We start from the raw sequence: 13,254 nt of genomic DNA, 5'->3' as shown, positions 1-13,254 counted from the left end.
ATGACAAGCACAGCCTTACTACCATACATGAAGTTTATCCAGTTTTGTATTTTTTGGGGTTGTTATTGATAACACTTCCAAATATACATAAATCTTACACGGAAAGGAGTAGTAAAATATACCCTTACATTTCTGGAAGTGTGAATATAGTAATGTTTCTCAAAATATATTTCAAACATAATGCAAATGTGAAAAATATCTGTCTGCCCATCCCTGAAGCCAATAATTTTCCCACTAAATGGGGAGGTGGAAACTAAAACATGTATGTAGCTCATTAATCTACTCTAATGGGTTCTTTGCAAAATTCAGAGTCCTGTTTTTGTGTTGCTGTTCCTGTGGCTTTAGTACTTGGGAAACCAACAGTTCAACTGACCGGTGGTTCTTCACCTTTGAGGAGATCCCAATATTGAGACATTTGGTTATATACGATTGGTACTTACTGCTCACAGCCAGTCGCATGATTAAGTTGATGACCTTGGGTTTAAAAACTGTACATTGTAGTTCACTCACATATTCATTGGTAACATGAATTATATTTGCTCCCCCATTTCTTTCCCCATTCAATTTTTTCCATTGCAGTGGTCATCAGATATTTTCAAACTGTGATTTCTTCATAAATTGGTCTACTACAATCTGTATTGTGCCCATCATATTGATTTTTCTTTTATCCTGTGGAGGTCATCTCATCCATACTGCAATAAAGTAACAAATACAAATTGCAGTGGATATACATGCAGGTAAAACGGGTTTGCACCGGATTACAAGTGCCATTTTGATGTGAGGATTTGGCTTTCTTTTTCCTTAAGCCAGAAAACAGATAAATATGTTCAAGTGCAGTGTAATGCAGTGTAGTAGTCCTTCAAATGCCTCTTTCTTGTATATTAACAAACTTCTACAGCTAAAAGCTGTATATGGATCCCATTGTGCTCCTAATATGTTTTCTGAAAGTTACACGTAATGTGAACGGGGACTGAATTAGACCTGAGCAAGTACTCAGCCTGGTTTTCTACTCCATATACATTAATAAATTTCCAAATTATTGCCATGTAATTGTTTTTCACAAAAAAAGTATTCTTAGCATATTATTCCTGTTACAGAAAAATGAAAGCAGTCATATATGCGGGTTTAGAAAAAATGGTAGAGCGGGTTTTGTGAACCTTTGCCATTTCCTTCATTTCTAGCACATAAGCTGCATTATGCAGAAAGAGCAGTATAAAAATGCTTTAAGGTAATGACCCATTCTACTTTGATGATACAAAACCCTCTCATTCCTTCACTTTATCTCTCGGAATTTAATATATAAGGTTATGGTATAATTGATATTTCCCCTGTAAGTATACATTTTCTCTTACTGTTTCATGTGTGTCTGTCTTTATTAAGTTTTTTGTTCCTTGCAGTTTCAGGTCACTGTTTTCTTAGCATGTTAGAATGAAAGTGTGAGGCATTTTGGCAAAATATATTGTCTACTTTTAATATTTTATGGCTCAAGGCCAGAATTCTTAAAAGGGTCCGAAGCCCACCATCTGGAAATACAGTTTTGTAAATATTTGCAATTTATTACATATTCAGAAGATGCATATAGACATATAACTGGCTATGACTCCAAATACAGAACTGCAGCTGCAGTACTGAAGGTCTGGGGATTTTTTTGCTTTGTCACATCTGGTCATAAGTGTATTCTTTACAAAACATACTAATCTTTCCATTGGAAATGAAAAGGAAACAATGATGAAATATACCCGTAGCCTGAATTACTGTGCTTTTTTTTATCTTCTGCTCTTTTCTTTTGTACTTCAAATGGTAACTTCAGGACATTTGGACACATACAGACATCAACAGTAATAGTAGATAAGGAAAATATATATAAAAAGACATAATTTCGAATTGCCTTAGATATGTGAAAACGTAAATATTTGCTATAGTTTTTTCAACTCTTTAAAAAGAAAACTTGAGCTTGACCTAGCAAAATTTCAAGGTTTTGTGTATTTGACATGTTTGCTTAAATATAAGGCCCTGATGTTTCTTTTAGTGACTTTCCATTTCAGAGTAGTTGGCTCCAAACATTAAATGATGGGCATTACATGGACTTATTTTTTTAATTTGTCCTTGGAGAAACTACACATTCCAGTATTTGTTTTATGAATATTTTATTTTTTCCCTGTAGATCTGAAATCTCATATTCTGCAAATACAAGGAAGAAAGATAAAGGCTCTTGCCAAACTGTAGAATTCCATTTCTCTGTATTTTTGCTAACAAATACAGTTGGTTGGGCCCTGCTGTTACCATGATTCAGTCATTTCACTGCTTGCCCATATGATATAATGGCAACAATTACTTTTTTTGATGAATATTTACTGTATCTGACTTGCCAAGCTGCTTGCCCTAGCATAAACCAATTCAAACAGTTGTCTTGACTTTGAAGTCATCTGATGTCAAAGAAAACAGATATGTATGTGTAGCGTGTCACGTATCCTTGTGGGATCGGTGTCCTTGTGTATTCCTAGTTTTCATCTACGTCGTCTAAATCAGACATTTTGCTCCAGGATTAGAAACTTGCCCTGGCAAGTACTTGCACGCATGTATGTTTGTGGGTACACCTGTTTTACTGTCTTTTTGTGTTGCTTTGTGACTCAGCCTTCTGGCTGCTGCCTCCTTTTTGTGCCTTTTTTTTTTTTATGTCAAAAGGAGTTTGTTCTTTTGCTTCATGATGAGTTTGAAAACGTCTTTATCCATTTGAAATGGCTATGTGTCTGTAGAAAGTGGTTTGCTTGCAACACGTAATTAAGTTCCTCTGTGTTCTTAGGGAGAAAAAATACATTAAAAATTTAGATCTTCATTTTCGTGGTAGATAGAGAAGAGAGATATTCATGCTGCTGTGAGTGGAGTGGCAGCCCTTCCCTCCACAACTGTTTTTAAAGATTTTTAGACTGGTCTTGAGAATTAGTAGCCAGTTCTTTTGTCTGTCTTTCTGGGTTTTGTTCAGCGATGGTTTCAGCAGGGGTATTTTTGGAGAGGCGATTCATACTACTATATTGAAGTGTTATGTGTTTGATGCTGATGTAAAAGGGACAGAAATCTTATCAAAGATGGGGAGGGAGAAGTGGGTGAGGTTGAGTCTCCTCAGAGTCATGGGTGAGTTCTTCTCTTGGTTGGTTGGGCATATTGTCTCAAAATGCCAAGATTTAAGAAAAGGTTTGAAATCTTCATGGCCTGCAGCTTCACAGCTCTACTGTCAGTGGTTTCTAGATAGCAGTTGTAGTGGGTTAGAGAGTGAGGCAGAGCATGGAAAATGGACTTGAGGCACCTGGGATCTTGGCCCAAGGTAACTGCTGTTACGCAGAAAGCTGAGTTGGTTATCAGTGTGCTCTGGATTCCATCCTTGGCAGGATTTGATTTTTCTTATTCTGAGAAGAGTTAAATATATTATTCTAAAGCTGTGATTTGAAAAGTATGTGAGGCAGGGTTGATGAAAGCCATTTACAAAGCTTTGAAGATAGTGATTAGGGCTTAGAGTAGAGAATGGATTCGTGACACATTAAGATGAAGTTTGTCATTTTTAGGAGATGGCGTAGGTCTTATTGTCAGTTTTGGAAAGTTCATCATAGCTGCATGCTTAACTGCAGAACTATAAAATACTAACCAAGTTCCACCTTCTGCTTAATAAGAGAAGGCTGTCAATCGTATATGTTTCAAGCACTAATGAAGAATGATGTATAATATGAAAAAGTAACATGCTGTGAAACTTCTCACTCCTAGAACACAGTTTACAGTCCTGGTTTTTTTTATAGACCTCCTTAAATAGCCTTCCTTATTTGAGTAGGCATCTTGTAAATACAGCAGGGGGAGAGAGGTTGCTTTATGCAAACTGGATTACTATACTGTATATAAAAGAATTGGAACATGCATTGTCTTTAAAAGGAGAAAAATTATATTGGATGGGGTTTTTATATGAAATGAGGCATGCACTCCTTTATGCTTTTAGTGAAAATGTGCTTATAAACAACTGCAAAATTTCCTAGCAAGAAAACATGCCAGAATAGTTCTCTGAGTGCTGTAGGGTGCCACAAAAATGGCAAGTTTAGAATATAAGTTTTTCTAAAGGCAACATCCTTAACTGTGGCTTTTCCAGCAAATTTGGCTTCAATAGAAAAATTTAGAATATTCTCTACCATAAATATCTAGCAAGGTAGGTTGTTTTGGGGCTGGGTTTTTGGATTCGATCCTTACCCTTCAGCCTTGTAATGCTGATCGCTTAGTTTTCAGATATTGGATTCAGCAGGCACTATTATTTAATGCCTTTTGTCTAGCATGGAAGACTAATGAAATATTGGCATGTTGTGGGCCACCAAATCTGTGAAACAAGAGCCTATTGTGCAAGGAAAGAAGTAGAAGAGAGTGGAGAGAATGCAAATCAGACATCTGAAGTGAAATGTTATGCTCGATAAATAAGATGAATATATTTTGTTTTAAAATTATCTGCATCAGAGTGTTGTAGACTTTTATATGAACTGTGTCCCAAGACTTCAGATTGGCAAAATATTTTTAGTAAAAAACATAAATTTGAAGTAGAAATATTTTGGTTTGTTTTTTTTTTCCTTTTATTTGATATCACTATCTCTGCCTTCTTTTGTAGCTACTCCAGTGCTAATCAGGTATCAGTTTAGGAGTTTGCATCCTAAAATATATTTATGTATTTCTCTGGAAAAGACACTTCTTTCCAGAGGAATAAAACCTGGGAGAACTGTCTCTGACAGCTTGCAGGTCCATATCTCAGTCAGAAGAACAAAGAAGAATGAACTGCAGAACCCAGTGTCTTAACTTAAATGACCAATTTAGGGTAGGTTTGGAATGGAAATCCAGGTGATGAGCTGGGATGGCTGCAAGATGGGGATATTCCTTTGTGCTGACTGGGCAAATAGCTCCAGCAGAGAGGGGCACGGTAGCAGGCAGGAATGGGGGGCAGTTGCCGCAGCTTTCTGGTCAATGTGAATCAGAATCCACAAACTCAATGGAAGTGGAAACCCAGCGTTAGCAGATTACCAGAATGTTGCAGCATCTTCCATGTGGAGAAAAGTATGTTGCCCATCTCTTGCAGACCTACTCAGCCAAGCGCCTTGAAAATTACCTCTTTGAAATTGTTTCTTGGGTCTGTGTGTGCAGAAGGAATCCACGGTGTGTGTTTGGTGTTCTGGGCTATAACCACGAACCTTAAAAAAATAATTACAAATTAAGTTTAAAATAAATCTTTTAAACATAAAATAGTAAATATTAAAACATCTTAACTAGTGAATATAAAATGTAAACATAAAGTATAGATAAATTAGTTATCAGTATTAGATGCCATGCTTGTGAATGAAGTTTGGCTCTCGCTTTTTAGGTTCAGTCGTTAATAGGTAAGTTTTGCAGTTTTTGTCTCATTGAGGCTGGAGTGGGGTGTGAGGAACTTGACAAAAAATTTAAGCGAGCTAAGTGTTGGTTGTGCATAAAGGAAATACGCATTAACAAAAGAAAGTCATAAACATCAGAAGCAGCGGAGTGGCTGTTTAGTACTGGTACTACTCTGATGGAGCTGTGGCCTACTGGAGGGGATTTCCTGAGCAAAGACTGGACAACAGTGGAAGCCGAAAAAAGCAATTAAACATAGGTGCATAACATGATAAAAACTGTATTAATTGTTCTTGTATGTACCAGTTCCATCATCCTGAATGTTATATTTAGTTTTAACGGTTCACGGGGGTCAGGGAGGGGACTAGAGCTGAACAAAATGTGTCATGAGAAGACAGGTTGAAAAGATTAGTGATGCTTAAATTGGAGATATAATCAATGTGAATATGAGGAAGGGTGACAAAGGACCATGAATTGCATAAAGATAAAATAAGAGACCCTTAGTTGACATTACAGAAGCAAGAAGAATATTCAGTAGAAGACAGGCAATTAATTAAAATAGAATCTCAAATGCATCAGTACTTCTGGAAGCTAAAAGTTTATTGAACAGCTAAGAGATTCAATACTGAGAATATCAAAACAAGCCTCTCTTTCTGAAAAATCAGTGTCCCATGTCTGCTGATGTTTTTTTAGGGAAAGAACAGAAGGTTAGATCATGTAGATGATGCCTTTTCAAACTGAAAGCAATCTGACATGCACAGTGTAAGGACTTCACGAGCCAGACACCGTATCCACGTGTTTGTGTTCAATAGCGTTGTTTGGGTTTCTGTCTGTATATTTTTGTCATCCCACTTACACTTCTGGCTTCCATGTTGTGGCACTAAGTTTCACAGTTGTAATGATGGTTTATGTGATGTAGTCTAGCCTTTCCGTTTATTTTTTATAAACCTGCTGCCTGATTTCATAATTTCATGGATTTCATTAACAGGAATACCCAGTTACATTAAGAAAAACTTTTTAAAGAGAGCCAACCATGACACAAGGCTACCTCTCTAAGCAAGGCTTTCTGTAATTGTTCACTGGGAGCGTCTTGTTACCTGTAGGAGATACAGTATTTACTGTTTGACTCTCTTCTGGTGTAACAGCCTCTGTGGACAGCCAGTAGGTTTCATCCTGGCCATGCCTGCTGTGTCCTAACGGTGAATAAAGTTGAGTCCTGGATATGTCAAAATAAGCTGCTAATTACTCAGAACGAAACGCTTCGCCCATTGAATGCACAACATTACACACACTTGTCTGTAAACGCTAATGGGTGGCTTTCAAGGTGCGTATCCTGGGACCAAGACCTACCTGTCTAGAGCTCAGCGGTAGAACTTTTTTTGACTGATAAAACCAGCCTTCTGTCCCCAATCTCACTCATACATAGTAACGGGCAAATGCCGTGTTACCTCACTTTGCGGGTGAAAGTTCAGTGTGTACTTGCTGGCCCTCACTCTTAGTTACTAAGAGGTTTACGTACTGTAACAACCACAGAAGAGGTTGGTTTCTGAGGCCCAAAATATTACCAGATCTCTCACTAATTCATAGGTGTAACGAGAGCAAAATCAGAGACTTTCTGTCAAAATCAGAGGAAGTTCTTTTTAACTAAAAATAGGAAACGGTTTCTGCGTGTTGGGCTTTGTGTTCCAACTGTGTTCGTGTAAAGCAACGTTTTGCAGTGAGTATTGAATGTCCTAATCTTTACTCCTTTGTTTGTCTTTTTCTAGGAGAAGCTCTGCCTACCACATCACATCCTAGAAGAAAAGGGCTTGGTAAAAGTGAGCGTAACAGTTCAAGCATTGCTAGATGTAACCACAGTGAAACAAGCTTTATTCACATGAAACTACTATCTCTGCTGTTACCAGCTCCACTGTGCCATCAAAGAGTCAAAATACTGCCCATCTTTTCAAACTGCATTGAAAAAAAACCAGTGCTCCAAGAGTATCCTTATACTTCTGATTTTAAAACCATCTTTCAGACTGCACGCGTGCGTCGAACTACAAACCAGAAACTAAACAGAAACATTTTATAGTGCGAACGGGCGCTTCACTGCTTTTATAGCTCGCTTTGTACAGTACTTACTAAAACAGCCACCTCTCTGCCACTTGAAAATGTGTGGAGTACACAGCTGTCTTGCAGCAAGATACCTTCGTATTATTCAACTAAGAATCATTGTAATCATTTTGGGGGGGGACGGGACGAGGGAGAGTAAATCTGACTTCGACCACGTTAGGTTTTTCTGCAGTTGCTTCAGGCTATTGCCTTTTAAAAATACCCTGACATAAAATATTTATATAAATATTATTTATTAGTGAGTTGTTATTCATCCTTTGGATGCAAAATGTAAATTAGGAAACTGTATTTTATTACTGCTTTTTTGTGGTTAAACACTTTATTTTAATATAAATATTTAGTTATTTTTTATTCTACTTGGTGTGCAGTAGCTCTAGATCTCCATAAATTGTATTTTCTAATAAGTAAGATAAAAAGCAAACAAAATAGGTGCTTTTATTAAAAGAACAGCTAGCTGGAATGGCAGTCTTTATTTCTTGAACTTGTGGAACATTGGTAAAAATTTGCCTGCATTCCGTTTGAGTTTCCTACATTCCAGTAGCTCTTTTCCCCCCGCTAGACTAAATTGGCTGAAACAAAGAGCACACCCATTTTATCTGTATATAGATGTTTTAAAGAAAAAAAAAGGAAATATGTAAACTTGAAAAATAAATGTGAACAAATATTTTTTGATTGCTTATTTTACTATGCACCAAGACATTTAACTTTTGCCACAACAAAATGAGTGATGTGCATTAGGATCATGTGTCTTGAAATATAATTTTGCACTGTAACTTGAGTTCTTTTAAAGACTACAGCACTACAGGACAAATAATACAAATCAGCACAAGAATATCAGCGAGAAGATTTACCAGGTGGCCAAAAAATTTTAGTTGTTTTTTTCGAGGATTCCTTCGAGAGGAGATAAAATTATTACAATTGCTAAAGGCGGTCTCAGAAGACCTGATCTTCCAGATACAACCTGCTGGGTACAGTGCTTCTCCTTATAGTCTCCATCATTTTCCCCACAGAATTAAGCACAATGTTCCATAGCGAACGTTTGCAGGATCAGACCTCTAATCCCACGTCAGCAATAGGAAATAAGGTTCTTTTTCTTACCACTACTTAAAATTTTTGGAAGAGATTTTTAAAAGCATAATTTATTATTAAATCACCACATGTTTTAGATCAGAAAGTTCCAGCATAGCCATTCTCACCGTATCTGGAACATCCCTTTTTCTTTCATACGAGAAGCTAGCGATGTAACTTCGGCAAGCGGGACAGGAACGCTGCATGTGGCGGAAAGGCTGGCTGTCAGGGGTCAGTGGTGCGCACAAGCAGGTGGCTCGAAACGCGTAACGACAAAAAAGAGGCAACACGGTGGGAGGAGTAAATAGGTAAGCAAGAGAACGTGGAGAGAACTATTGTGTAAAGACTTTTTGGAAGAAGGAGGCATGCTGGTCACTACTACGTAGCTAGGCAAAGTTACGCGCACGTTCACAGACACTGCATTTAGAACTACCAGTATTCCAATAGCAGACTTTTAATCGTTAATACAGTATTTGAATGCAGACCACGCGTCTTAATACCACAAGTTGCCAGTGTGCTAGTACGTATTGCCAGCAACGTGTTAGGAGGAGGAAAGTGGACTCGCAGACAGTGAGACGTACACTATGCGTGGAATATCCAGTTACTTCAACCAAAGCGAAAGCGTTTATTTTATAGAGGGAACATTGACTTAAATTGTAATTTTGATTGGCAGCTAGCATATTGTTTCCTAGAAAATGTACTGTGCACTTTAACACTAAATTAAAATGTATTTTAATATTTTACAGAGCTGCACAAATCTGTTTTGTCAAAAAGCACGAGCAATGTAAAGAAAATAAGTTTTCAAGTCAGAGTTTATCAAATTTTAAAAGCATTCAAAGATTGAGTATGAAAATAGGAATATTGATTTCTGCATCTTGAGGGATAAAATGCAGGTTTCCTGAGTATTTTTTTACAATGTATATATGGCAACATGAAAATTTGTAATTATTATTTTGACAAATCTTGTTTTTTCATAATTAAAATTTTGTTTTTCTCCTGATAGTGTCTTTCAGTATTTGCTTGAAGTTGGCTGTAAATAAATAGCTCTAAATATTTTGTAATACAGCTCTTTTTATGCAGTCTTAACCTGTATGGCTGAAAAGAGAATCTTCATGAATCTTTGTATACTATTTATATGTGCAATAAAACATGCATGGCAAATCTATACTACCCGAAGCAGTGAACATAATGTATATAGAAAATCTTTACTGTAGTTACAATTAAACTATATTATTTGTAGAAACCCTTTAATGACTACCCCTGTGACTGACAGTTTCTTGTAAAAGAGATGGTGGCTGGAGAGCTTCACGCTGGGAAGACTTCTGCAGCTGAACCGGGAGTAGGATCCAGCTAGTAACTGCTGGGTTGTCCGGTCGCTGTCGGTTCCTGCAAATGAGCTTCCTGCAGCTTTGCTGCTCCTCTTGCTTAAGATCTCCGGCCACTCACGTCGTGAACAGCAGCAGTTTGAATTAACTGCCCTCTGCTTCCAGGGCTGGGTGACCCGGGGGGCTCAGCTCAGGGAGAAGGGAGACCCCACCTTCAGTTTGCTCCTGCTCGCGTCGCTGTAGGAGTCGCTCTTTTTACCGCTTCCCACTTCACTGTACAGCGCAGCTTCTTTTTTCCCCTCACTGCCCTCCTGCAGAGATCATCCTGCAGGCTTTTGCTTTAGCAAACAAAATCTGATGATTTCTTTATTCTAGTGAATCCAAGCAGTAATGCAGTAACCCTCTCTGACCTGGGGGTAACCTGTGCCAAGCTGCTTTGCCCTTAGAATCATAGAATCATAGAATCATTAAAGGTTGGAAGAGACCTCCAAGATCATCAAGTCCAACCATCAACCCAACACGTTCTCCAGACCCCTCACCAGCCTCGTTGCCCTTCTCTGGACACGTTCCAACATCTCAACATCCTTCTTGTAGCGAGAGGCCTTCTGTCTGCAGAAACAGGTAGTAGGGACTACTGCATGTAGGTCATAGCGTACAGCCACCTCTTTCCCGTGCAGGTTTCTGAAGTCACATAAGTACAGATTCTGCTACGTTCTCATTTCTCTAATGAAGCATCTTGACCTTAACCAGGTGATTTTATGGCTGTCTTTGTTCACTTTTAGTAGTGGATTTTGAAAGGAAAGGATCTTTCCGCAATAATCTCCTGGGGAGATCCTGCTTTTTGATTGCCAAGGAAGCTTGAGTGCCTTCGTGGCTGTTGCGATACAAAGCCAGGACAGACCCATTGCTGCGTTAGAATCGGCGTAATTTAGGCAGGAAGAGTCCTGCCGCGGTCCTCTGGTGCTGCTCCGCACCGAGAGCAGAGCCTGTGTAACAGCAGGCAGCCGAGGGCCATGTCCAGCTGAGGTTTGAGCATTGCCAACCACAGAGATCTGACAGCCTCACACAATTTCTCATCAAGATGGTGCAGAGACGCTTGGTGTCTGTAGCCATCTGCAGAACTGATTCAAGTGCCCCAAGTCTTCTTTCTCCCGGGTTTGCGCTGGCCCAGACTCGCAGCCTGTGGCCAAGGGCACTTTGAGGGCCCCTTCCTTGTCAACCCTCTAGCACCAGTTTTGTAAGACCTCAGGGCAGTTTCCGTAAAGCCTTGAGATTACTGACTTCTGAAGCAAGTTCTTGTGGACCCAGAGAGCCCGTCAGATGCTTCCCTGAATCTCCTCTTGTTCACAAGCGAGGCAACTGGAAGTCCCTCTCGAGGAGGAAGGCAGCAGTGCATGTAAATGCTCCGTTTTATGGAGAAAGCAAACAGCGCGGGATGGCAGTCAATTATTAGGAGCGCCGAGTGGAAAATATGACGGGTATTTTCAGCTCTAGAATTGCAGCTGGGCAGTTGTTTGAGGAAGCTGATACGGTAATTGGTCTCCTGCTGGACTGTAAATTAAGGATACAGGAAATAAAGCTCCCCACAACTATCCACAGTATAATGGGAAACTTAGAATTATGCCATATGAATTCATCAAGTATGAAAGAGGGCTTTTTTCCCCCCACGCAGGGCAAGCTGTTTCTTACCATTAACCCAGCAGCTTTAAAATTGTGGTTTAAAAGGACTTAGGGTAAATTACATGGTTAAACCCGCTTTTTAATCTCCTCTAATATAACATGCAGGTGCACACACTCCTGTTCAGGAATGAAAAAAAAATGGTGTGCCCCTTTCCCTTAAATACAATTATCAGAATGCGTTAGGCAAAAAAGGACTAGCTTTGACGGATAACAAATGGAAATGTTTATCATCAGAAGTACCTGCACCAAGCCGAACACCCTGACTCCACTGCTACTCTGTTCGTAGTACTGGGCACAAGGCTGCCATACAAGCACAGCACACTTCTGCTCCAGTCCAGTATTAGATACAGCCCAGTAATTCATTTGCTGGCTACGGCAGAGCAGTTGCCTGGTTGCTGGGGGGGACACAAACAACTAGGAGAAGCTGCCACACATTAAACAAGCCTTTGAGCCAACTTTGCTGTTGAGGGAGTGGAAAAATCTAAATGTTTAGCACTTGTGGCTTAAAATTTTTATGTCAGTGCCCTGCTTTGTTGGAAAGGAGGAGTTAGTGTCTGTGGTAAATCTACAGAGTGTGGAAAACTTGCAAAAATGATCAGGGGGATGGAACACCTCTCCTCTGAAGAAAGGCTGAGAGAGTTGGGGTTGTTCAGCCTGGAGAAGAGAAGGCTTCGGGGAGACCTTATTGCAGCCTATCAGTACTTCAAGGGGCTTATAAGAAAGATGGCGGCAAACTTTTCCGCAGGGGCTGTTGCGACAGGACAAGGGGGAATGGCTTTAAACTAAAGGGGGGTAGATTTAGACTAGATATAAGGAAGAAATTTTGTATGCTGAGGGTGGTGAGACACTGGCCCAGGTTGCCCAGAGAGGTGGTGGATGCCCCATCCCTGGAAACCTTCAAGGTCAGGTTGGCCGGGGCTCTGAGCAACCTGATCTAGTTGAAGATGTCCCTGCCCACGGCAGGGGGGTTGGACTAGATGACCTTTAGAGGTCCCTTCCAACCCAAACCATTCTGTGATTCTGTGATTTCAGAGAACTCTTGCAACGCACACAGTTGTATCTCCCCAGCCTTCTAAGCTTACTTCAGAAACAGGTAGATGCAAGATTGATAAAAATCAATAAATAATTTAAGCCTGTCACCACCTACAGAAACGTGGTTCCCGGCATCAGCCTCCCTGCAACCTAGAATCTAGCGGGGGCCAGCGAAACAGAAGAGCATTCAGCATTGCTTACAAAAGCAAACCGATCCGACATCTACCCTAATATTTCCCCTGGCAAGAGTGAGTCAAGGTTTGAGCAACAATGCGGGTTCAGCCGAACCACGGGAAAGCAGAGTTTACAAGCGATTGCTTGAACGTAAGATAAACAGCTCACCGGAACAGTCTGCGTTCTTACCCCACACAAGGTAGCTGGCAGAACTATATCCCTGGAAACTATTTTAGATCTACAACTGTCAGGCCTAAATTCTGCCATCTTCTGTAAAATAAGCACACTCGTTTTCAACAAGGAGACATCAGATCATCTATAGATAGGGACTGCTTTTTTCAGATCTATTTATCAGTTTCCTCTCAGTCCCGTTAAGTCTAAGGAACCCAGAAGCACACCATAAGCCTTTCACACCCAGCAACAATCAAAGGCAAGTGGAGGAAAAAAAACCACCCCTCCTTTACTACAGACCCCTCCT

At 39.8% G+C, this 13,254-nt stretch overlaps 1 protein-coding gene across 1 annotated transcript in view; it reads left to right on the top strand.

Annotated features, from left to right (window-relative positions):
- The window catches only part of LRCH1 (leucine-rich repeats and calponin homology (CH) domain containing 1), an 80,483-nt gene extending 72,882 nt beyond the window's left edge, over positions 1 to 7,601 (top strand). Inside the window, exon 21 of the mRNA XM_009322846.1 lies at positions 7,152 to 7,601. Within this exon, the coding sequence (XP_009321121.1) occupies positions 7,152 to 7,265 (114 nt within the window). The 3' untranslated portion in view covers positions 7,266 to 7,601. The remainder of the gene's footprint in view (positions 1 to 7,151) is intronic.
- The last annotated feature ends 5,653 nt before the right edge of the window (positions 7,602 to 13,254 follow it).

Source organism: Pygoscelis adeliae, unplaced genomic scaffold, assembly GCF_000699105.1.
Source record: "Pygoscelis adeliae isolate BGI_AS28 unplaced genomic scaffold, ASM69910v1 Scaffold74, whole genome shotgun sequence".
Lineage (NCBI taxonomy): Eukaryota > Metazoa > Chordata > Aves > Sphenisciformes > Spheniscidae > Pygoscelis > Pygoscelis adeliae.
Note: the sequence above shows the minus strand (reverse complement) of the source record. Positions and strands in the feature narration are given on the sequence as shown.